Below are 23,520 nucleotides of genomic sequence, written 5' to 3' on the forward strand. Positions count from 1 at the left end.
CAGACCAGCCAGCCCTCTTCCAAACCCTCCTCTGTAACTTCAGCAGAGACCCTGAGGTCTCTATCAAAAGGGGTAAAGTCAGATTCTCTGGACCAAGTAGCCTTCTCATCCCTGCCCAGTTTGGACCTGGGCTCTGCAGCTGGATCTGAGTCTGATCAGGAAGATGGCGGGCAGAAGAGTTGGCTGCCCTGCGCTTGGGAGGGCCTGCCTGTAATTATTTACACTCCCACTAGGTGTCACTGTTGCCTCGTACATACATGGGAAATGTAGTCTCTAGTACTGATGGCTTTCTTTAGACCGTCCTGAGTAAAAATAAATTCTATTTTTATTCGATGGACTTTTCCATAGACTGGAAGTACATATGACTCATCCTGAGAGCATGTATCCTTCCCGACGTGCCAAAATTTGTATTTTCTTTCATTATTTTCCCAGTCCCATGGCAGTGTGCAGTCAACTTAGCAAAGAGTCTGAGTTAAAACAAATGAAGAGTAGAGAATTGTCTGCATTTTCTTTAAAAAAAAAAAAAAAAAGGCAAAATCCTTTCTAGTATTCTAGATATGAACAGTTTCTACTCAGGAACGTGCCTCAGTCCTCTTGTTGTAAACTTACATTTTCTACTCTGGGAGAAAGGGGAGAGCCAGAGAGGTGACGGGTCTCATGCTGTGACTTGACCCCCTCAGACCCCGACGCCTGCAAAGGAGTGACAGAATCACTGTCCAGCTTTTGCTTCCTTGGCAAAATAAACCAGGATCTTAAAAGAGAGACTTAAATGTTGATAAATATTAGGATAGAAAGGGGAGTGTATGTTTGATTTTAGATGGCATGTTTCATATTACAGCAATGTTTTATTTTTCCATTTCAGAGAGAAGAAGCCGAGGCAGCAGAGTGGGGACCATGAGAACCTGATGACCGTGGTGAGCCCGTGTGCACATGTCTGTGTGTGTTTTAAAACATCAGCCGCTTATCTAAGCACTGTGCCCACAAGCTGCCGAGCTGAAGGAAACAGAGGGAAAGAACCCAGCAGAGTTAGCTGGCCGCCGAGGCTGTGCCCTCTCTCTGTAGGATTCTTATTCAGCATGCCTAGAGGCCTGTGCAATTAGCCGGGTTGGTTGGGAGGGTTTCTGAAATGGATACAATCATGCTGCTGCCAGAGAGATCCTTCGAGAGCTCCAGCCTACCTACTACCGCAGGGACGCGGGGACGCCTCTGCCCAGCTCCAGCCCTGTAGCTGTTTGCTAGGGCTGCGTAACAGAGGACCACAAACTGTGGGGCTTAAGCAACACATGTATTGTCTTGGAGTTCTGGAGGCTAGAAATGGAGATCAAGGTGTCCGCGGGGCTGGTTCTTCCGAGAGCTTGGAGGGCGAGTCTGCTCCAGGCCCTTCTCGCTCCTGGTGGCTTGCCTGCGATCTTTGCTGCTCCTGGGTGCCTTCACTGTCACGTGCTGTTCTCCCTGTGTCTCTGCACGTGGTCTCTCCTCTCTGCGTGTTTCTGTGCAAGCTTCCCTGTTTTAGAAGGACTCCGACGTGACCTCATCTTATGGAGATATGGCCCAGCTGGGTTTCCTCGGCCCTCCTTTCTTACCGGCCGGTCAAGCCCCTCAGATCCCCCCTGGTGAGGAGCAGCCTGAGCGTCCCGGTCCTGCCTTGTTCTCTCCATTCAGGTCATGCCCTCACCTGGCTGAGCAATTCTAGCAGCGGGGGGACGGGGCCACCCCATAGTGGCAGGGCAGATGGCATCCGTCTTGCTTGAGCCCCATGGCAGTGTGAAAACAGAGAAGTGTTTCCAGTCCCTGACGGAATTTCTCAAGATCAGGGAAAAACTGCTTTGGGGAAGCGGGTGTGAAACATGTAGCCAGCAGACAGAGGCAGAGCCCCAGGAGGGGTCTCCACTCCCAGTCTCCCGCCCTACGGATGGGCGGGACTCGTGGATCCCCAGCAGCAGACAGGAAGTTGTCGGGGCTCCTCTCCCCCGGGGAGCCCCTGGGGTTCCCTAGCCTCCTCTGTGCGCGCGCACACACACCTCACCCACTGCTGTCCTGGGTTCTCAGCGCCGCCTCTGGTCGTCAACCCCACTTCTCAGCTGCACCCCGCACCTCTGTTGGCACAGATTGCTGCTGTGGTGGCATCGGGGGCCCGCGGGGGGGCCGCTCTACTGTCGCTCCTCCCACATGTAGGTCCCAGGCGCCGGCTTTCTTCACCGCCCGCCGTGCTCCTCCGCGCCAGATGGAAGGTGAGGTTAAGGCAGGAGGAAGGGCTTCCATCTCTGTGCTCCATCCCGCGTCCTTCCCCAGCCGCAGTTCTCAAGGGTGGCCTGCACTGCTGGCAAGCCCCCTGCTGTGTGATTTTGCTGGAGGCTCACGTTGGAGAGCCCCGTGGTAGACCTCGAGCGCCTGCTTGTCCACCCCGGGTCAGCAGCAGCCCTGGGTGAGACAGAAGAGAGTGGCAGGCGGGTGGACGGAAGACGGAGACTCTCACGTACCATATCCTTCAGAACCCCACAGCCTCTCTCATGCAGATGTGCGCGCCAGAGCGCGGGAGCGCACACGTTCGCGTGGGCACTGGTTGCGAGCTCACGCACAGCCTGTCCGCCCGGCTCTCTTTAAGAGCTTCCCTCTCAGCTTCTAAATCTTGTTCAACTTGCACACTCGCCATTTAGGCCAAAGAAGCTACTGTGGTCAGCCTCGCTTCCCTGCCCCCCCCCCCCCAATCCCAGCTCTTCTACATCCCGGCTCCCTCCTAAGCCCCAGAGGAGCCACCACTAAATTCTAGCCTAAAACAATCCCGAGGCACGGGGTCTCCGGGAGTCTGCACCTGGGGCTTCAGAGAGAGAGGGAGGCTCACTCCGGGCTCCCCTGTGGGCCCTCTGTCCTGGAAGCTGAGAGTAGACGTGGTGGCCAAGACCGATTATGCTACTTCAGCAGGGATGGGTTGTGATGCTGTCCTAAGCCTGCCTGAGGCCTTCCCCCTTCACCCCTGACTCCTGTCCGGGTGGGACCCTTCTGTGCTATGAGCCTCTGCGCCATACGTTCCTGGCACCCTAACGCGATGACCCACCTCCTGGCACTCTTCAGTCCGGAGCAGCATTACCCCGACACAGCAGACGCGCAGGAAGGGTTCATGACACAGCGTGAGCTATTTGCTATGATTATTTGGTTCCCAGTAAGAAGTTAGAGAATTTATGAAGCCAACTGGCCAAGCTTCAGGAGCTGTTTAAATCAGAACTTTCCATGTGGACTCCTGGCACATGGTCCAGGTGTGGCGTCCCAGGTCACGCACGCTGTGTCTCCTGTGAGAAGGATGTGGGAACAGGTCGCATCAGCAGTGATTCAGACCGCCACAGGGAACCAGCTGGGCATTTAAAGAAACCCGTGAGCTACCAACTTCCTTCGTGACTACGTGTAGCTGTAGCTCAGCCTGGCACCCTATTCCATGTCCTATCTCCACATTCGAGCCCAGCGGGAAAACCTTCACTGCTCTTCTTCCCTCCAGGCATCCTGACTTTGTGACAATAAGTTTGCAAACCTGCTAGTTAACATATGGCTGTTCTTGTGAATCCTGAAGCAGAGACCTGGCTGCTTATGAAACAGTCTCAGAAATCAGTGACCTTCTCGTCTTCAGCCAGACTGCAGTCTCTTCCCTTCAGGTGGCATGTTTTTCCTGGCCTGGCATGCCTTTAAGAACAGCATCTTATAGCACCTGTGGTACAAACAATGAACTTGCTGTCTGCTGGAGTCAATTCTGACCAGCACCGGGGCTCTTGGTGCCCTTTCCACCTTGAGCTAAGGGGACTGATCCCTCATGCCCTACCTGTAGCCCACTTGTAGAGCACCAGGTAGAAAGCCCTGCAGACGGTCTTGGAGGATTCCCAGGGTCCTGAGAGTCCGGGACAACTCTGTCCAGTAGAGCGGTGCAGCATGACGGACGTGTTTCCGTACGTGATCCGATGCACTGACCACCAGGCACCGATTGCTGGGCACTCCAAATGTGACCAGTACAGCAGAGCAACTCACGGTTGCTTGGCATCACTGAGTTTAAGCGGATTTGGGTTTCTGTTGTTGCTGTTTTAATTTTTAGACAAAGCCAGGGCCGCTGTCCTCTGCCTACAGCCTGATTCCTCATGTGGTGTTTGCTTCGCAGCCTTCCGACAAGGAGATGTTCAGCCATTCGGTAACTAGCCTGGCCACGGACGCGCCTGCCGGCAGCGAGCACAACGGGATCCTCACCAATGGCGACGGTAGGTTCTGCGAAGGGACCAGCTTTCCACACAGGCCTCGTCACCTGAGACAGAAGTCATTTCAAAATCCGTAGCTCAAAACCTAGGCAGTGCGTTCCTGCTCACTCTTAGTATTCCTACCAGTTTTAGCAAAGAACAGCTCATTTGGATGAAAAGCTAGTATTTATTAATTGGTTTCTCTGTGCCATTGCTCTAAGATTTGTATACTAACTCATCCTTACAACTACCCAGTAAGATTACTGTTGTTAGTAGTAGTATTACCCTGTAAGATAGCTCCTGTTACAACTTACCGGTGAAGAAACAGCGGCACATTGCTGCTTCAGCCAGTTACCCCAAACTCGGTGGTGCCGCGGAGCAACAGAAATGTATTCACTCAGCCCTGAAGTCAAGACTACCAGCAGCGCTCCATTTCCTCCTCAAGGCTCTAGGGGGAATCCATTTCCTTCCCGTTTCAGCTTCTTGCGGCCGCCTGCATTTCCTGACTGCTAGCCTTTCCCTCCATCTCCCCCTCTCTCCCCGACTCTCCCGCCTCCTCTGTCACTTAAAAGGACCCTCATGATTACATCGGGCCCCCCTGGGTAACTCAGGCTGCTCTCCCATCTCAGGGTCAGCTGATCGTTCATCTGCACCTCTGGGATGACTAAGTACACATGTAGTGGTGCCTACCACTGGGTTAGACACGGGCCTGGGCTCCAGGGGTCTTACAGAATCCCAGTCTAGTCAGTAAAAAAAAAGATTAAAAACCTTGTTATAAACACACACATACATACACATAGCAGTACTATATATAATATATAAGGACTATATATTATATAAAAAGTATATAAGATAAATATATGCATGAACATAGATATTTAAGTACACATTTATACGTATGTACTTATACTTTTCATATTTATATATAAAGACTATAAAATGGAGCGACAGTCATTTAATAACTGTTGGCTACAATGTTAAGTATCAGAAGGGCAGGGCTAGGCTTTGTTGATGTATCTCCAGCACTTTAATGGTCTCTGGCACATAGTAGGCCCTCAAAAAGCATTTGATAAAGGGATGACTGAATGGTTTCCCACAGTGCATTTCAGTGGAAATCTAAGAATTTCACATTTGATTTTCTGATTTGAGGTAGAAATGGTAAGGGGAAGGGGCGGCGAGATGGAAGGAAGACCTTTAAAGAGGCATGGGCGTACTGTCCCTTTGTACTTGTGGTTGAGGGTACACTTTTGCCCCACTGTTTCCATCATATCTGCCAAACAAAAGTGACCATTGAAAGGGGGATGGTTACAGTTATTCCCTCCAAACGGGAGGCGGCCAGTAAGGCCAGGGAGGGTGGCCACCTGCGTGCCTCCCCCCACTTTTGGTGCCCAGCCTCTCACGGAGTCAAACCTCTGGTCACATTAGACACACTGCTTCTTAAGCAACTCATCAATAAGTAATCCCATTAATAAGCAATGAAAGTAACTGTGAACCAAATTTATAGCCAAGTCAGTTTATTAAATGTGTGTATTGGAAAGATGTAATAGCTGGCTTTAGTTTCAACTGTGGTTGAAATATCAACAATCATATCGTCTGTAATGTGCAGTTTAGAGTCAAATAAAAAGCAAGCACCTTGATTTAACTTAACTTTGCATTATCCATTCACTGTAATAATTATTTAAGGAATTGTCTTTCTCCATTTTTCATACTTCTGCCGCTTTAGTTCTTTCAGAAGACAGTACTCTGACCTCCATGCAACATTATGAGGAGGTCCAGACCTCAGCTTCGGATCTGCTGGACTCCCAGGACAGCACGGGGAAGCCAAAATGTCATCAGAGCCGGGAACTGCCCAGAATTCCCCCTGACAGCGCAGTGGACACGATGCTCAATGCGAGGAGCGTGGACGGGGTCCAGGGCCTAGGGACGGAAGGGCCGTATGAAGTGCTCAAGGATAGTTCCTCCCAAGAAAATATGGTGGAGGACTGCTTGTATGAAACTGTGAAAGAAATTAGGGAGGTGGCAGCAGCCGTGAACCCAGGGAAGGGCCACAGCAGCAGGTCAAAGTCGACTTCCGCTCTGAAAGAGCTTCCTGGGCCCCAAGCCCCCCAAGCGGACTTCGCTGAATATGCATCAGTGGACAGAAACAAAAAGTGTCGACAGAGCGTTAACGCAGAGACTGTTCTTGGAAATTCTTGCGATCTGGAAGAGGAAGCCCCACCACCTGTCCCCGTTAAACTTCTGGATGAAAATGAAAACCTTCAGGAGAAGGAAGAGAGCAAGAGAGCAGAGGAAGGAGCCACAGAGGGGACCAGCGAAACCAACAAGGTGGGCTCTCGTGGTTGTCTTTCATGTGCTTTTGTCATGATTGGGAATCTAGCTCCTCCTGGGGCTTTTACTGGCACATTGTTCTGGGAAATACATACAAACACTTTCAGGTTCGTTGAATGATGAAAGCTGTTTTAGCATAAGCTGTGTTTGACTTTTTCCCCCCTCCAAATAATAAAATACAGAAAATGCATGCTTGTAAAATATTTCTCTGTTGGCACCTAACTTGGATATTTTCCAGTTTTTACATCATGTCTAATTGGGGCCAAGTATTATTTTCTTCATTTTGAAGATCAGGAATTAAATGGAGACTAGACTCTTTGCCACACATTTAGCCTCTTCTGCTCATTGCTGCTCAAGTAGCAGTGTGATGTTTACCCTTCCGGGATCCCAGAAATCAGAGCACAGGAATACACACGGAGAGAACAGACTCACAGGTGCCACTGTGAGTCTATCTGATTCTATGCAGACTTTTATATAAATCAAGTAAAAGATTTTATTTTGTGACAATTTCAAAACAATAGCCTATGACTCTTTAAGTTTAGATATTCAACAAAGCTCTAAAATGTATTAACAATGCCTGAGCCTTCTGTTTCTGGCAACCTGACATGGGAGCCACAATAGCCTGAAATTCACATCTCCTGTAGTCAGGATCTCCTTGGAATTTGACTAGGCCCAGTCTTCTTATGCAACTACTATCTGATTTCTATTCTCTACACAGGAAAAAGCAAGGTTCTCATCTCAGGTTTTGGTAGGAAGGATAAGTAGGTCAGTCAATAGTAGCCTTAAAAAGCATCTGGAGTTCATGATCAAAATGTGAATCCTGGCTGTGGTTATATAGGTTATACCAAGTAAGTCATTCTTTGTGGTATTTTCTGAATGCATTTCGACTCTTCATATTACCCATGAAATCAGCTATTGAGAGCCTCAGAACAGGTGTTTATGAACCGAGTCATAAAATGCAAAAGTGCAGTCTAACGTTTTGCCCTGCATATAACCAAAGATAATTAATGTAAAGTTTATTGTGCCTAAAGCAGTTAAGGCTTTTTTACTTATAAGGACTTGAAAGATAAGAAGGCCAATTGTCTAACCACTACTAGTGATATCTCCAGATATCACATTAGAGTCTGGAAATACCCATCTGGGAATCAGATTACCTTTCTGTAGTAATACAAGAATGATAACCCATCACATCCGTTATAAATAATCCTAATTTTAAGCAATTCAGAGAACTTGAAACATTTAATATTCATTCATTTTTTCATTCATTCACAAGAAGATTTTAGTGAGCACCACCTGTATGCCACACAGCCTTCTAGGGGCTGAGAATACACTGGTGACCAAAACATATAAATGAACAAAAATTCCTGCCCCCCGTGGAGCTTACATTTTAGTGGGGGGAGAGAGACATAAATATGCACATAAGTATATGGTATTTTCGAAGGTTTTAAGGTTTATAGGGAAAAATTAGAACAGAATAATGATTAGGAAAGTAGAGTGGGAGTACAGTTGTGAATCAGTGGTCAGGGTATGCCTTCTGTGAAGACGGCATCTGAATGACATGTTCAAGGAGATGAGAAAGTCGAGGAAGAGCAGATGGAGCGGGGGGAGGGGCAGTGTGAAGGTGCTGAGGCTGGAGCTTGCCCGGCCTATCCAGGGAAGAGGGGGGGACAGGTGTAGCTGGAGAGGGAAGAGCAGGATAAGAGTAGTAGAAAGGTAACCAGGGGCCCAATCCTGTGTGGCCTCTACTCATAATCTGAATTAAAAAGGGGTCATTAGAAAATCTTGAGCAGAAGAATGGATTACTCTAGGTTTGGAAAAGATCGCTCTGACTATAGTGTAAAATTCAACTGTCAAGGGTAGGAGCAAGGAGACCAATCAGGTGGCCATTCTCACAAACCAGACAAGAGAGGATGGTGGCTTGGAACAAGGTGGAAGTAATGGGAGATGCTAAACTAGAGCCAGGAGTTCTATCGGTGGACCAGATGTGTAATGAAAGAAAGAAAAGATAATGATGAGTCCCAGGTTTGGCCTGAGCCACCGGAAAGATGGCATCACCCTTAACTGAAATGGAGAGGACTGCAGGCAGGCAAGTTTTTGGAGAAGACCGGGTATTCAGTGCTAGACGTGTTTTGTTTGAGACACATGCTGGATATCTGAGTAGGAGCAGCAGAGAGTAGCTTGATAAATGAGCAGCCTTATAAGAAAGGGCCTGGGCTGCTTTTGTACACTTGGAAGTCCTCAGCAGAAAGTTTTTCTTAAAGCTATGACACTGGATGAGGTCATTGGATGAGTGGAAATGGCATCTAGAAGAGTTCCCAGGGCACAGGTCTGGGAAAGAAAAGGAACCAGCAGAGGACACCAAAATAGGAAAGAAAAACAGGAAAGTTCGGTGTCCTGGAAGCCAAGTGAAGAAGGTTCAGGGACAGAGGAATGGCCACTATGGCAAATACAGCGATGGATCAGAAAGTGAGGGCTGAGGATTGACCGTCCTGTTGGTTACACAGTGGATATTGGTGTCCTTGGAGTGTCAGAGGCAGAAACTTGTCTGAAATGGATTGAGAGAGAGAATAGGAAGAGAAAAATTATGTGAGCGACTTTTTTAGACAACTCTTTTAGGAGGTTTTGCTATAAAGGGATGAGGCATTAGATGGAACTGGAAGAAGGGTTGTTTGTTTTTAGAATCAGAGAAATAACAGCATGGTTTCACGTGGGTGGGAATGATTTTATAGTGAGGGAAAAGATGATGATATAAACAAAATGGGAGACTTGCTGGAGCACATATTCACGAGCAGATGTGAGGGGGCAGGATCTCATGCATAAGAGGAAGGGGTCACTTTAAAGAGGGGGTCACTTTAAAGAGAGTTCTTTGGTGACAGGGAGGAAGGAAAATTCAAGAATGCAGAGATGGGGGCAGGGTGGGGTACAAGTTCATGGACATGTCTTCTGATTTCTTCAGTTTTCTCAAGGTCACCAGCTAAGACTAAGGATGGGTTAAGAAGGTGTTGGAGTCTGGGGAAAGAGAAGAAAGTGGGAAGTGGACAGCTAGGAGAGCAGGGACCGGGTGTACTAGGAAGTGCAGTATGACAGGGAGCAGCAGCAAGGACTCACTGGAGGGTTGAATTCACCAGTGATCAGGAAGAGCATTGGGTATTTAATACTACTGGGTATTGAAAAAGTCACACAGTAGATTTTTTATGTGTTTATCCTCAGTTGCTTGACATAATTTCTTTGTAGAAAAATTTCTTCCCTAAAAATCATTTGAAAACATCTTTATAGATAGATGTGTCAAAACACATGCAAAAGAAAGGTTGGATCAAACTATACCTTCCCTTGGTTTGTGTTTGTTTTAACAGAGATTTAGTTCATTGTCGTACAAGTCCCGGGAAGAGGACCCAACTCTCACAGAAGAAGAGGTGAGTTTTGTTGCTTTTTAAAAAATAACCACAAAGCTCTAAAGAATAGAGTTTCTCTCCTTGCATAAATGACTGTCACATTACTCTTCTCTGAAAAAGCTAAAATACTCTCTTCGGCATATGTCTGGAGATCAGAGTTTGGGGAGGTTGCCTTTATAATGGTTCAGAGAGAGTGACTGGCAGATGGTAAGACAAGAAGGAAGACAGGATGAACAGGTCACCTAAGTAAAAGAAACTGAGTAGGAAAGAAGCATCAGAAAGAAAAAAAAAATAGAGGAGGGGAGAAAATAGAATGAGAAGAGAGAAATTTAAGTATGAGAGCTTTAGTTGAGCAGTCAGGAAGATCACCTGTAAGGAAATTAATTATGGGTTGGAAAATATAGGAAATTGGAATGGGTGGGTATAGGGAATTTAATCCAGCCTGGGAGATGGAGGAGGAAGGTTTTAATGAGGAATTGCGGAGGCCGAGAGCAGGTAACGCCAGGAAGTACAATTCCAGGCTGGCGCAAGAGTCAGACGTAGCGGCCAGCGGGAGAGAGCCCAAGTGCCGGGCTAGAGAGTCACGGTTAGATTTCTCGGTGACGCCTTAAACTTATACAATCCAGTATGTACATACATATATATGTATATACACACACACACACAGGCACATACACACATACACACACACATATAACATCAAGCTAGGCTCAGAGAGCTGAACACCTTAATTTATCTAGCTGCATATAGTTCTGTCTGGAATTCCTAGCATGATAAATTTGGTACATGTACAAAAATGACATACCTATGCAGGTACATGCCCTCCTATCGCACTTTGCACGGAGTATTAAAATAGGAAATAGACTACAATCCCACATCGGAAGTTCAAAGAGCAGAAGAGCTTTCCGTAGGTAATGTTGCCCACTTGCTTCTGTTTCCTGCCCCGAGGAATGGACCTGCCATCTCTCCACCTGGTCGCACAAGCCAGAACCCTGGACATCATCGTAGACACCCCATTTCCTCACTGTCCGCAGCTCCCCTGGTTTCTTTCGCACACCGCTCTCTCCGTGGGCACAGTGCCCACCCCTCCCCGGACTAAGGCAGTGCACCCTCCTGCCAGGCCTGAGGCCGCTCCTTTGCCTTCTCCCAGCCGTCTGTCGTCCACACTGCACCACAGCCCTCCCACCTGGGACAAGAAAGTAGAATATATGAGAGATCCGGAAACCAGTCCTTTAAAATATGTTGAGACAAGTAAAATTTTAAATTCCTTTTCTTCTAATCTTCCATTGTTTGTGGTTTCAGAAAATAGGACCTAGGTATACTGATGAATTTTTAACATAGATTAAAAGAACTGTGATTCACATATAGTCATTTTAGGAAGATGTTTTAGAAAAAATAATTTATGGAAATCACTTATTTCTGTATTTATGTAATAGAATGTTAGACAGTCCACACTGAAACTGAGATCTGAGTTTTCAGTACTATTATCCCAATTTCGCAGAATGATGGGGAAAGGGTTGCTTATAGAAAGAGAAATGGGGAAAAGGTAGAGAGTAATTTATGAGAACATAATAACAATTTACAGCCTGAATAAAAAAGATGAAAGATTTAAAAGAGAAAAATTGTGAAGCTAAATAGCAAGGGGGCTTGAAAGGAACCTATCTACAAAATAGAAGTAATAGTCCTAGAAGGCAAATACTCAAATAGAACATCAGAAGACTTGAGAATCTTTTATAAGTGTTAAAATTTACATCATCTGCACAGTAGGTTCCTGCCCAGAAATAATATGAAGTTGCAAGTTAATGAAAAGAGCCTGTAACTTTCTAAAAAGAATATAAAGGCCAAGAAAACCCAAGTAATTATAAAGAGTAGGGGCATTAATGGCAGGCATTGTGGGGAAGAGAGTTGAGGAGAGAAGCTGAAAGGGGCCAACCCCCACTGTTACAGTGTAGGTAAAGGTGTGTTCGTCCTTGATGTTCCCCCTGAAGGTGAAGAGTGTGTAGCTAGTATGCGGACTCCCCTTCTCACTGTCATCTCTGATTTACCACCATCTATTTGGACCACCTTTTAGATATTCAGTTCCATATGTTTGCACCTCACTAGGAAAAGCAGATGATTTACTTTAATTCTTCCTAATTTCAAAGAAATTCTAAATCTTCATTTCAAGAGTAATTTTTCCACTATATCTCTAAGGTGAGAATGTCAATTTAAATAATTCCTAATATTAATACCCGAATATTAAAAGGGTCAGACCAACATGGCAAGAGTTTCCCAGAGATTATTTCTCTAGCTCCGAATGTTGGATTGTCAAGGCCTGGCAAAACAGAGCCCCCAGGCTGCAGTGGAAAGTTCTCATGCAAATGACCAGTTAGTGTGTGCGCGGCAGGCCTGTCTTGAGAAGCTTTTGAGGCCAGCTGGAAACTTCATCCACAGTATGTGAGATATGTGAAAGCAAGAGAATCTCTCTCCGCACTTGGGAAGCCAAGCATCTGTCAGTAGGCATGTTCATGTATTTCCTGGGTGTTTTGAATCAATCAGTCATTATGGCCAAGATAAATAGAGGTAATGAAGGATATTTCTACTTATTTCCAACCATGATTTCTAACAATAAAAATAATAACCCTCAAAAAGATCTCTTAAAAAATCTCTTAATCAGTATGTTTAATCTGTCATTACCAACGAGAATTAAATCCCTCTTGATAGTAGAGGTTATATGGGGTATATTAGCAAGACTGAGTAGGTGTGCCTGGAAAGTAGCCCACTTTTCCCATAGGAAAGAGTGCCCTGTAAGTTAATTGTCTCCAAATTTCATTTCTGAGTTGGCTGGTTGCAAATAAGAATAAATTTTTCCCACTGAAGAAAACTTAGCCCTGTCTGTAAATGTCTATTTAACCAGTAATATGCTATGAAGTTGAAAATTAATGGAAAATGAGGCTTTTACAGATCTATGTGTATTGCCAACCAGAATCCAGGACCTACTTTTCAGACCACTTTGATGCAGAAAGAGTGGGTCAGAGAGTCTAATTTGGTGGTTCTCATACTTTAGTGAGCGTGCTGGGCCCCATGCCCCTGAGTTTCTGATTCAATGCTTCTGGGATGGAGCCAGAGGACTTAACCTTTCTAATAAATTCCCACATCCTGCTGCTGCCAGTTCGAAGCCTACATTTTGCGAACCATTCATTTAACATATTTTCTGCCCTTGTTTCTTAAAGCAGTAGAGCTCTTTTTCAGGTGAAATAGCATTCTGATAATAGAAATCAGATAAAACATGATACACTGTAGTCAGGTCCCAGGGGCCTCTTGAACTTCCTGTTCCGCCTGCTCTCCTCACGCCCCTCAGATGACCCAGAGAGAACCTGGTTTTCACGGAGTTGTGCCAATATGGCTGGTCTACTTGCAAAGTTGAAGATACCATATATAATTGTTCTCTAGAAGTATACTCCAGGATTAGTACAGGCAACAAAGAATCCACTTCTGGGTTTATATCTGAAGGAAATGAAATCACTGTCTTGAAGACAATATCTTCACCCTCATGTTCTTTGCAGCATTATTCACAATAGCCAAGACATGGAAACAATCTAAGTGTTTATCAGCCGATGAATGGACAAAGAAAATGTGAGATAGACACAGACGCACACACATTATAAATACACATTTGTATATAGAAATACGTGTGTGTACACACACACACACACACACACAGGAGTATTATTCAGTCGTGAAAAAGAAGGGAATTCTGCCTTTTGTGACAACTTGGATAGACCTTGACAGCATTATGCTAACTGAAATAAGTCAGACAGAGAAACACAAATACTATATGTTCTCACCTACATGTGGAATCTAAAAAAGCCAAACTCAGAAATAGCAAATAGAATGGTGTTGCCAGGGTTTGGGGAGTAGGGGAAATGGGGACATGTTGGTCAAAGGGTACAAACTCCCAGCTATAAGCTGAATAAGTTCTGGGGCTCTAATATAGAAGATAGTGACTATAATTAAAAATAGTATACTATCATTCTTGAAAGTTGAAAGGGTAGATCTTAAATGTTATCAGCACACACACAAAAAAATGGTAATTATGGCAATGAAGGAGTTAACTAACCTTGGCGATAATCACTTCACAGTATATATATGTGTCAAATAACCATGTTGTACACCTTCAACTTACCTAAGTCATATGTCAGTGATATCTCACTAAAGCTGGGAAAATTGGCAAAACAAAAAAACCCCACAACCTTAAAGGGACACACACCTGCCTATAGAGCTAAATATCTAGCTTGTCACTATAAAGGGGGAGGGAGAAGTCAAACTTGAAGCTTATTTAATTCACCCTTTGTTTTCTAGATCTCAGCCATGTATTCATCAGTAAATAAACCTGGACAGTCAGGGAGTAAATCAGGACAGTCTCTTAAAGCACCAGAGTCCAGCTACACCTCCATCCAAAGAGCCACTCAGAGATCCCTCTCTTCCTGTAATGATCTCTACGCTACTGTTAAAGACTTGGAGAAAACTCCAAACAGCGTCAGCACACTTCCACCAGCAGTAAGACCCAGTGAGGAGCCCGAGCCTGATTACGAAGCAATACAAACTCTAAACAGAGAGGAAGACAAGGCCACCCCAGAGACCAACGGCCAACGTGGCCTTTTCCCAAAAGAGAATGACTATGAGAGCATTGGGGACTTGCAGCAATGCAGAGATATCACCAGGCTCTAGCAACCCAGAAGACAGGCCCACACAACATATGATCGGCCGGTTGGGGGGCATTTCTTCTGTGGAAGACAAGAAGCGACATCAACCCCTACTTTATATGCTGCTCTAGTAATCCGACGACAATTGAAGATGTGGAGACTGTTTCCTGGGGTTGGAAACAGTGAGGTACGTACCTGACTGCACCCAAGTGTGCCCCTGCGTGCCGGGGGGCACTGCACACCCAAGCACATCTCCCTTGTGCACCCTCACCCTCTGGAAAGATCCCAGCTGTCCGTGGTTTCACCCTGTGAGTGAGGAAAGCCGAGCTGCAAGGAAGAACCGCATTCATCAAGAACCACGACTCCACCTGCCTAACATACTGCCATTCACAAGAGCCAGGTTTTTCTGCCTTTCTTCCCTTTTTTTTTTTCTATCTGCTCCTCACATTTAAATGTACGGCTTTCTTCCCCCTTGAAATCTTCCGACTTCTAATGGTTCATTCCAAGAAAATTCCCCCACAAGGCTTGGCCTTTGCCTTCAACTTCGGTGTTTTAAGATGGTAAGAAACTGTGGTTGCTGGTCACTGGCAGCTCCCCAATCCTCTTCCAAGAGCCACACCTGGGAAAAAAAGGACCCTGCAGGTGGGCAGGACTGGGACTGCCCCCCCGCCCCCCAAGCTTCTTAGACCTTCCTTCCTCCTGATTTGGGCACTCCACATCAGCAGCCTCTCCCAAAGTACTTGAAGTCATTTTTAGATGCTTTATTTTATTTTTTTAGTCAAAGCGGTTCCCTCCCCACCCCCCCCCCCCCCAGTATGTGAAACTCTTCAGAGCCTTTTCAGTATTTTCAATGAATATTGTGGTACTTCTATACTTGTTTTAGCCCAGAGTTCATTCCTCTGAAACAGCCTTAATCTCTATGTTGGGACACAGACCACATATTTGGACGGCAGCCATGGCGTCCGTCTCTGAAGGGCTGTGGACTTGAATGTGTATTTCTGATGACCCCTGCTGCCACACCAACGTGTGAGATTTCCTAAGTGAACTGCTACCCTAAGGTAATCTAAAATTAAAATGTAAACATTTATTTTTGTTATATAAATTTATAAGATGTTTTAGGTTTAACGCCTAATTTCTAGAAACTGCCAGAAAAAAATGTATATTAACTATTTTGATTTTATGTACAATGATTTATACTCTCATTTTGAAAAAAAAAACACCATAAAGCACATAAGCTAGGTAATTACACGTAGTTGTTGTCTGTTTTCTAATCAAGTGTTTAAAATATTGAAGGTTTTTAAAGACTTTTCAAATGGTACTTGGAGCCATGGTCAAAGTCATCTGGCTCACTAGAGAAATAAGTGGAATGAACATAAATGATCATTTTCAGTGATTTGTGGTGGGCTATACTGAAATATTTGAAATGGTAAAAAAAAATGAAAAATGAAATAGGACTAGGGATGACTGCATTATTAACCTCATGAAGGTATTATAACTCCATTAAGATTTAGCTACATTTTTAAGAAAATTTACAGTGGTGGATTCTGCAATCCAGTGCTTGCAAATGCAAATTGCCTATTGGGATTCTTTTTTCCCTTCATTTTACAAAAATCAGTGGCTGAAATAACTCCTATTAAGAGCTCAGCCTGGTTTGAATTTAGTCATCTCTTTAGATTTTATAAGGCCAACATTGGGAAACTTGTTCACTTTTTGTCTGAAAAGGGCCCTGCTATTATGCGGTGTGGCTATAGCAAGGGACCCTTGCCTACACTGATTAAAAAAAAAAAAAAAAGAGGCAATTATTGTGTACTGCTGTGCCGTCTCTGGCTTGTCAGACTTTTCACTCCTTGTGACAAAGGACGCGACCGGGAGGATGAAGGATCCTGCAAATGGTAGGGACCAGCTCACGGGCATGCCTTTCCCATCCCTCGCATTCATGGCTGGGTTTTGTGACTGCTCCGTAATACATTTCTGCAATTGTGAAGTCAGCTTTGCCGGGGTAAGCTGCTTGGTGGTCAGTAGTTTGCAGTCAGCCTGGCCTCTCCCATGAAGACCTCATGAGCCTAAGCACAATCATCACTGACTAGAAGGAGATGGCAGAATACCGTTGGGTTGGGGGAAAGGTTACCAGGAAGGTGCCAAGGTCCTTGCTCTCTGAATTTGTATCTTTCGTAAGCACTGTTTTTGCCTGGTGATTTTCTTTGCTTACTTAGTATGAATGAGTTTGACCCACCAAGCTCTTACACCATGGGGTTTCTTTAGCTCCTGCTGATGGCCGTGTCACGTCGCATACCTAGTGTTGTGCTTGCTGCAATAATGTCCTTTATGAGCACCTGACCGCTCAAAAGTCTTACTGTCTTCCATAATGTCTTTACTTATTGCCAGGGAAGTGAATATGATCTCTAAAGTGTAAAATCATTTCTAGAGAGAAAAGTTCTTTATAGTCCTATCATCTTGAAATTTCATTATCAGAATTTCCCCCAGAAGTTCCGAAATAAAGGCTATACAATATAGCCATAAAATATGCACTGAAACCTCTCTCTTGATTTGAGAATCTGTGCTAAGAATAAGTTGCGATTTAAAGTATTATAAGTATATTTTAGAAGAAACTAGAAGGCCCTCCAGTACAAATCCTAAAAGAAAAAGTAATAGCACAATCCCTGAGGGTTGGGGGAGAGAGAAGCAGAGTAAACTTGAGGAGCTGGCTCTGCTCTTGAGATCATTAGGTACCTTATGGAAGTATATTTACTGATGCATCATCATGGTTTTGACCTTATAGTACAGTATTTCATAAATGTCATCACTTTTTACTTTATTCATTGAAAATCTGTGCTAGTCTTTGAGTTGGACAAAAGCCTATGGCTTCTTGAAAAAAGTTTCATGTTCAGCTAAATGCACAAAAGGTAATTATAAAAAAAAAATTTTACTATTCAACCTTGACATCTATTATTATGCATTGTTATCATTTAGGTTATGTGGAATCTCACAATTAAAATAAGCTTTTGGAAATTTTTTTTGTTTTATAAGTCAGAATTATAAACTCATCTTGCCTAAAAGTAGAATCTTTGCTTTTAGTCAGATATTTTGAAAGTTTAGAAGATTTTTTTATGCTGCTTTTACTGTTTCTCAAATGCAATCAGCAGGAGAGTATGACCTGTTTTATGTGAAATGTTTGAGGAAATCTTAAATTCTAGAAGAAAGCAATTTTTTCTAATATGTGGGCCACATATATTTTTTTTCCAGTCCTGCACTAAACTGCACCATTAGGTCTATTAAAGCTTTTGAAAGTACTGCTGTCCTTTGTGGGGAAAAGACTAATTACTGATTTATCTGCCCTCAAAATCCAAGAGTTAATTTTAATTGAGTGCTAACAATAGGTAGTCCACATAAAGAACTAAAATTTAACCTCAGGATGTCACTAGATCTATTTCTCATACTAGATTTCCTTTTTCCAATTAGAGCATTTATTTACTTTAACCAGTAACAAACTGTGCATGTGTGTGTATGTATACTATACATATATATTTACATATGCACACATAGACATATCTAAAGTTGTTCTGGTGCCTGATTAGTGAGGATACATCCTAGTATGTATTTGCAATGTCTACCCTATTAGTGTGATGACTATTGTCATAAAAGCAGAATAGAAAAAAAGCTATCCAATAGTTTTCATTTAGTAATTACAAGAAAACCTTCCTAAGTTACCTCATATCATTTTTCTAATAAATTCAGATTCTAAATTGCATCCATAATTCTCTTAGCTGAAAAACAGTGGTATTTTAAAGTAGTTTTCTCATATGTGTGGCTCATTACATATTCAACATGACAGGAGGAAATGTAAATAGGTGTCCTTCTCAGAGATCATGTCAAGAAGGGATCTGGCAGAAAGCACCAAGAGCCACGTGAGCCAGGATGGCGCCCCAGCCAGGTGACCCCCCACCGGGTGGCAGAAGCAGAGGTCTGTTATCACTCGGTTGCATTGTCTTTCCTTCTCTTTGGAAGCCACGAGAGTTTAGCGCAGAGCCAGCAAGCGATGAGGTAGTGTGACGGACGGAACACGGCTCGGAGGTGGGGACGTGGATAATCACGGAGCCGCAGCTCAGGACTCAAGGAGGATTTTGTAAATGAGTAAATGACATTTTTTTCAGTGCTCCTTGTACTAGTTCATATGAGTCCGTGTGATCTAGTGATGCCATTCTTCTGAAAGTGTTGGCTTCTGGTCCCCAGCCAGCTTCGTCTGGGCTGCTGCCGGCACGGCAGGTACTGATGGGTCTTTCCTGGAAACCCGGACAGGCTTCTTGTACTGTGTCACTGGGGGGAGTTCAAGTGTGATGTTTGGTGTTAATAAGTGACTGATGTGAAAAATAGGAACATGTGTCTATAATAGCAAATATGGCTTTTTTTTTTTTTTTTTTGGCAGTGAAATCTATATTCCTTGTCCTGTGGTAGTCTTTTCTTGCCTCTGTGTTGTACCTTTTCTTAAGTACATTATTCTTGCCAGTGGCATTGGACAAGTTGAACACACATAGAAAGTGTTTGACTTAAAGAGATCAGTCCAGAAACCATGCTAAATTAGTCTTCATCTGAAATTTTGAAAGTAAATTTAAAAAGCCGTGGTCCAGAAGAGAACAAATATCCATAAGTGTTTTTTTCCCTACTGTTCATTTTTAAGTCTGTTTACATCCAGTCTCTGATATTTATAAAGTATTCATTGTTTTTCCAGGTTCTTCTTTATTGAACTAAGAAATAGTTCAGATTTCTCTTAATGCCAGATGAAATGAGAAATGTTACAATTTTTATTAAAAAGGCAATTTTTTAAGCATTCAGTTTGGTAATCATTTATCTTGATGCATTTAAATTAGATTTTTCTTTGCTCACCACTTATATGCTATGGGTATTTTTAAAAAATGTAATGTACTCTGGTTGTCTCAGATCACCTTATGTAATGGATTATAAAGGCTGGTAAATGGTCATTCCTCAGACTTCTGTGTTAGATTGGCAACAGTTTTAATGTTACCTTTTAAATATCATGTATTATTAATGCACCTCATGTTTTCAGGGAAAGTTTGAAATATAGCTAAACAAATAGGAATTTGCATTTCATTGTTCATGCATTTTTTCCTCATAAAAATAGTTTCTCAAAAAAAATGACCCATGATCTCTTAGGTGGTCCTGATCAGCTTCAAAGTGCTCCTCTTGCTCAAAAATAATCCATGACAATAGCATTTGGACTCATTGTCTCCGGAGGTCTTTGTCATGGTCAAACTGTCCAATTCACAAAAGAGTGGTAAAATTGTTTCCAGTACTCGGAATTTTTAACCTTCATTTTAAGTCTGAAAATCGCTCTTATTGGCTTCAACATCTTGGAACGTTTTTCCCTGCCTTACTCTGGTCCTTTTAAGGAGCAAGTCTGCAACACGGGATGTGAAGCTCCTCTTTCTCCCCATCTCACTTTGGTTCCTGCTGCGACTTTGCACAGCACCCCCCTGCTCCTCTTCCCCACCCAGCCACTCTGCTGTTCGTGGCACATTCCCACACATCTTTTCCAATGTGGACACAACCCACAGATGACACATCCTGCCTGCGATCACAGAACCATTCCCCGCCGTCACCCAGTGAGCAGACCAGACAGCTCTGCCCAGCTCACATTTTCCTGTGTCACGGCTGCTGAGACCAGGCCACAGGCCCACCTAGGGAAGCAGATGCTGGGGGTTATTTGGCACGCGCTTTGCTAAACCATGCTCATTCTCCCCACCTCCTTCGTGAGAATGGTTGGCACTAGGGGGCCGTGGAAGAGAACTTTAAGTTCTGTTGCAAGGACTCAAACTCACGGTTGGAATGTCTGGTTTCGTTTTGTTTGTTAACAAGTTGGAAACTATCAGTTTAAAACAAACTTTCTTTTTCCCTTCTTAAACTGAAGGAGAAAAAAAAATTAATCTTAGATCCCATTTAGGTAGTAAAGGCTTCCCTGAAAGACAGCCCTGTCCTTCTATAGGTGAAGAGGCTAAAACCAAAAGCCAAGTCTGTCTCTGAATATTCCTTTGACACATTTTTATGTATTTTTAATGTAAAGCCCATAAATGAATCTGAGATGATGTTCATGACCTATCCTGTAAGCCTGCTTGCCTTCTTTTTTTTATTGCACTTATTTTTTGAATATAGGCTTTTCTTGTTTTTCCTGGAGCCATGCTAGAAACAATTCCAATGGGCTACTCCATGACTGCCTCCTGGAGTCCCGGCAATGTGGCAGCACTGTTAGCCGGGCTTGCCTCTTAGGGAGAAGCATGTGAAAAATGCCAGACAAGCTGACTTCTATGTACAAGTCAACAAGCATTCGAGAAGTCCTTTATGCCTCAGATTTTGACATTTAAAAAATTTTTCAGAGTACCAACTACATATTTGATTGGGGGGTGAGGGAGTTGGTGAGCAGGACAGGGATTAGACCTAAAATTTGAACTAAGTGGCATGGGCAAGACTTCCCACCCCACTCAGTTTGTGTGCATCTCTGGGAAATGTATTATCCCAGCTCCCTGTCAACCACTCCTGAGTTGCTTAAGGAGCAAATAGTAAGTATGTAGAAATGAAAAAGATGACCTCAAAGATTTAAATTATTTTTAGATATTTTCTTTGTAAACTCAGGAATAAGCCTGGTTTATGAAAAGCATAATATGGCTACTACAGCTGTAATTTATAGGTAACTAGATACATCCTTTCAAATATGTTTCATTTACACCTACCTTTGTTATAACTGGGAAAAGAAACTCCTCATAAAAAAAAAAAAAAGCCAACAAAAAGACTTCACTAAAAGAGTGTGTCATCAACCTATCATCTGCCCCAGAGTGCTTGTTTCTTGCCTATAGTATAGTTTTTCAACAATTTTTATGGGAGAAAAAAATGCATTTTTTTCTTGGAAAAGTGAATTGAGGTATTGAATTAAATTCTCAGAGAGGACAACTTAAAGAGAAGCATTGGATTTAGAGATGAGCTCACAGCTCTGTGGTCCTTGTTCCAGCATTGACTTTACTGTGTGACCTTGAACAAATGATTTAACTACTCTGTGCCTCAGTTTCTCCATGTACAAAATGGGGATAATGATACCAACCATTGCCTACCTCATATGGATGTTATGGGGACAAATAAGATAATATAAATACAAATGCTTTATCTCTGGAAGAAAGGTGCTATATAAATTAAAGTTGTGTTGTTTTTAATGATCCAGTTATTATGTTTAGGGTTTAAATAATAGCAATACTGTTAATCATCTTAAGAATAAGTTTCCATTTAACACATAATTACAATTCTCTTCTGTGGCCAAATCTTGATCATTCATCCAGTATTGGTACGTAAGGAACTGAAATGGGTATTTGTTTTCTGTGTATTTCTGCCCATAGTATTTCTATTCTGAATGTTCCCAAAAGGTTGGAGTTTAACTTGTAATATCTTATAGTTTACATGTAATGAACCTTATTCAAGCTGTGTATAAAAGTATAATTACATGTAAATAGCAGGTACATTGTAATTAAAGGCACTTATCAAATTGTCTTTGTTCTTTTTAAATTGCAATAAAAGTCAGTTTTATATAAAAGCTTGTTAAAATTCATTTGGGAATTTTTTGGGAATGTCAAGAATGCTAGTGTATATGCCTTAGAGCATAACCAGAGTTGTGGGATTTTAGCAGTCAGCTCGCCACAGTGCCAGGACGCAGGATGTGCCCGATGACCAGGCGTAGTGGTTAGAATCGCAAACTGCAGGAAAGGACCGGAGTTTGAGTCCCAGCTCCACTACGACTTTGAGGAAGCTGTTGGACTTTTCCATACCCATTTCCACATATAAAGTGAGGGGTAATAGTACAGAACCTACTAGCAGGGTTGTCTTGGGGATTAAATGGGGCACTGAGCACGGTACCCAGCAAATAACTGCTAAATGCTCTGGAAGTGCAAGCAGACCATCTTCACGAGCCTGGGAAATTTGTGCCAATGTCTACCCAACTGCTAGCCACTCTTGTGAAGAAAGGCAACCTGACAGCAAATAATGCCCCCAGCCTATGAGGAAAACCCACTTGCTTGATGGCTGAGGGGCTGTAACCCCAGCAGGAATCTCGGAGCAAAGAGTTTTAAATCAGTGACCCTGGCTGTCCCCTTCCCTGATAACTGGAGACTGGCCTTGGCGCCAAAAGGAGAAGCAAGGGTTTTCTTTGGCAAGCTCCTGACTCCTTTACGTCTGGCCCTTTAACTCCAAGTACCCCCAAACCCACACCTTGCCTGTTATTAGGCCCACACATACACACATACAAAACCTGGGCCTCCTCTCTGGACCTTTTCCCTGCTCCCTCCTTCTCCACCCTGTCTGCACAATGATACATACCCTGTTCTCAGTTTCTGCAGGGCTGATCTGTTCCCTTCTAAGGAACTAACTCCTCCCTCTAGGTTACTGTGCCCACTGCTCCTAGGATCGTTCATGATTCAGCAAAGGAGCCCGGCTCCCTCTCCACCTTTGCTTTCTCGTGCCTGACGCAGGGCAGCGATGACAGCCTTGAGGCAAATGCAGGAAGGGCCCGGCCATCTTGGTTTCAAGCCCCTGCTTCATTGCTCACCATGTAGGGAGAATTTCCTTTCCCAACTCCACTCTGTGTGCAGAGGGTTAGAGCTAAAAGAGGTGCCTGGGTGGCTCAGTTGGTTAAGGGTCTGACTTGATTTCAGCTCAGGTCTCATGGTTGTGAGATCAAGCCCCACATCAGGCTTATGCGCTGGGCAGGGAGTCTGCTGGAGATTCCGCCTCTCCCCCCACCCACGCGTGCACTCACTCGCTCACTCGCTCTCAAAAAAAAAGTTTGTTTTGAGTCTCTGCATCACAGAACCAGGTTTCCGCTACCTGAGGAAATTGAAGTTCTAGAGCTGAGCA

The 23,520-nt window shown here is 43.8% G+C and overlaps 1 protein-coding gene across 4 annotated transcripts in view; it reads left to right on the forward strand.

Moving 5' to 3' along the window:
* The window catches only part of PAG1 (phosphoprotein membrane anchor with glycosphingolipid microdomains 1), a 143,160-nt gene extending 121,747 nt beyond the window's left edge, over window positions 1-21,413 (forward strand). For 3 of the 4 annotated variants that reach the window (XM_078072284.1, XM_078072282.1, XM_036097083.2), the window contains 5 exons: window positions 863-914; window positions 4,139-4,235; window positions 5,935-6,536; window positions 9,893-9,952; window positions 14,273-21,413. In XM_078072284.1, the coding sequence (XP_077928410.1) occupies window positions 863-914; window positions 4,139-4,235; window positions 5,935-6,536; window positions 9,893-9,952; window positions 14,273-14,641 (1,180 nt within the window). In that variant the 3' untranslated portion in view covers window positions 14,642-21,413. The remainder of the gene's footprint in view (window positions 1-862; window positions 915-4,138; window positions 4,236-5,934; window positions 6,537-9,892; window positions 9,953-14,272) is intronic. The other variant, XR_013447820.1, reaches the window with a different exon arrangement.
* Window positions 21,414-23,520: the final 2,107 nt, after the last annotated feature.

The sequence above is a fragment of the Halichoerus grypus genome, chromosome 5 (genome assembly GCF_964656455.1).
Source record: "Halichoerus grypus chromosome 5, mHalGry1.hap1.1, whole genome shotgun sequence".
In the NCBI taxonomy this organism is placed as follows: domain Eukaryota; kingdom Metazoa; phylum Chordata; class Mammalia; order Carnivora; family Phocidae; genus Halichoerus; species Halichoerus grypus.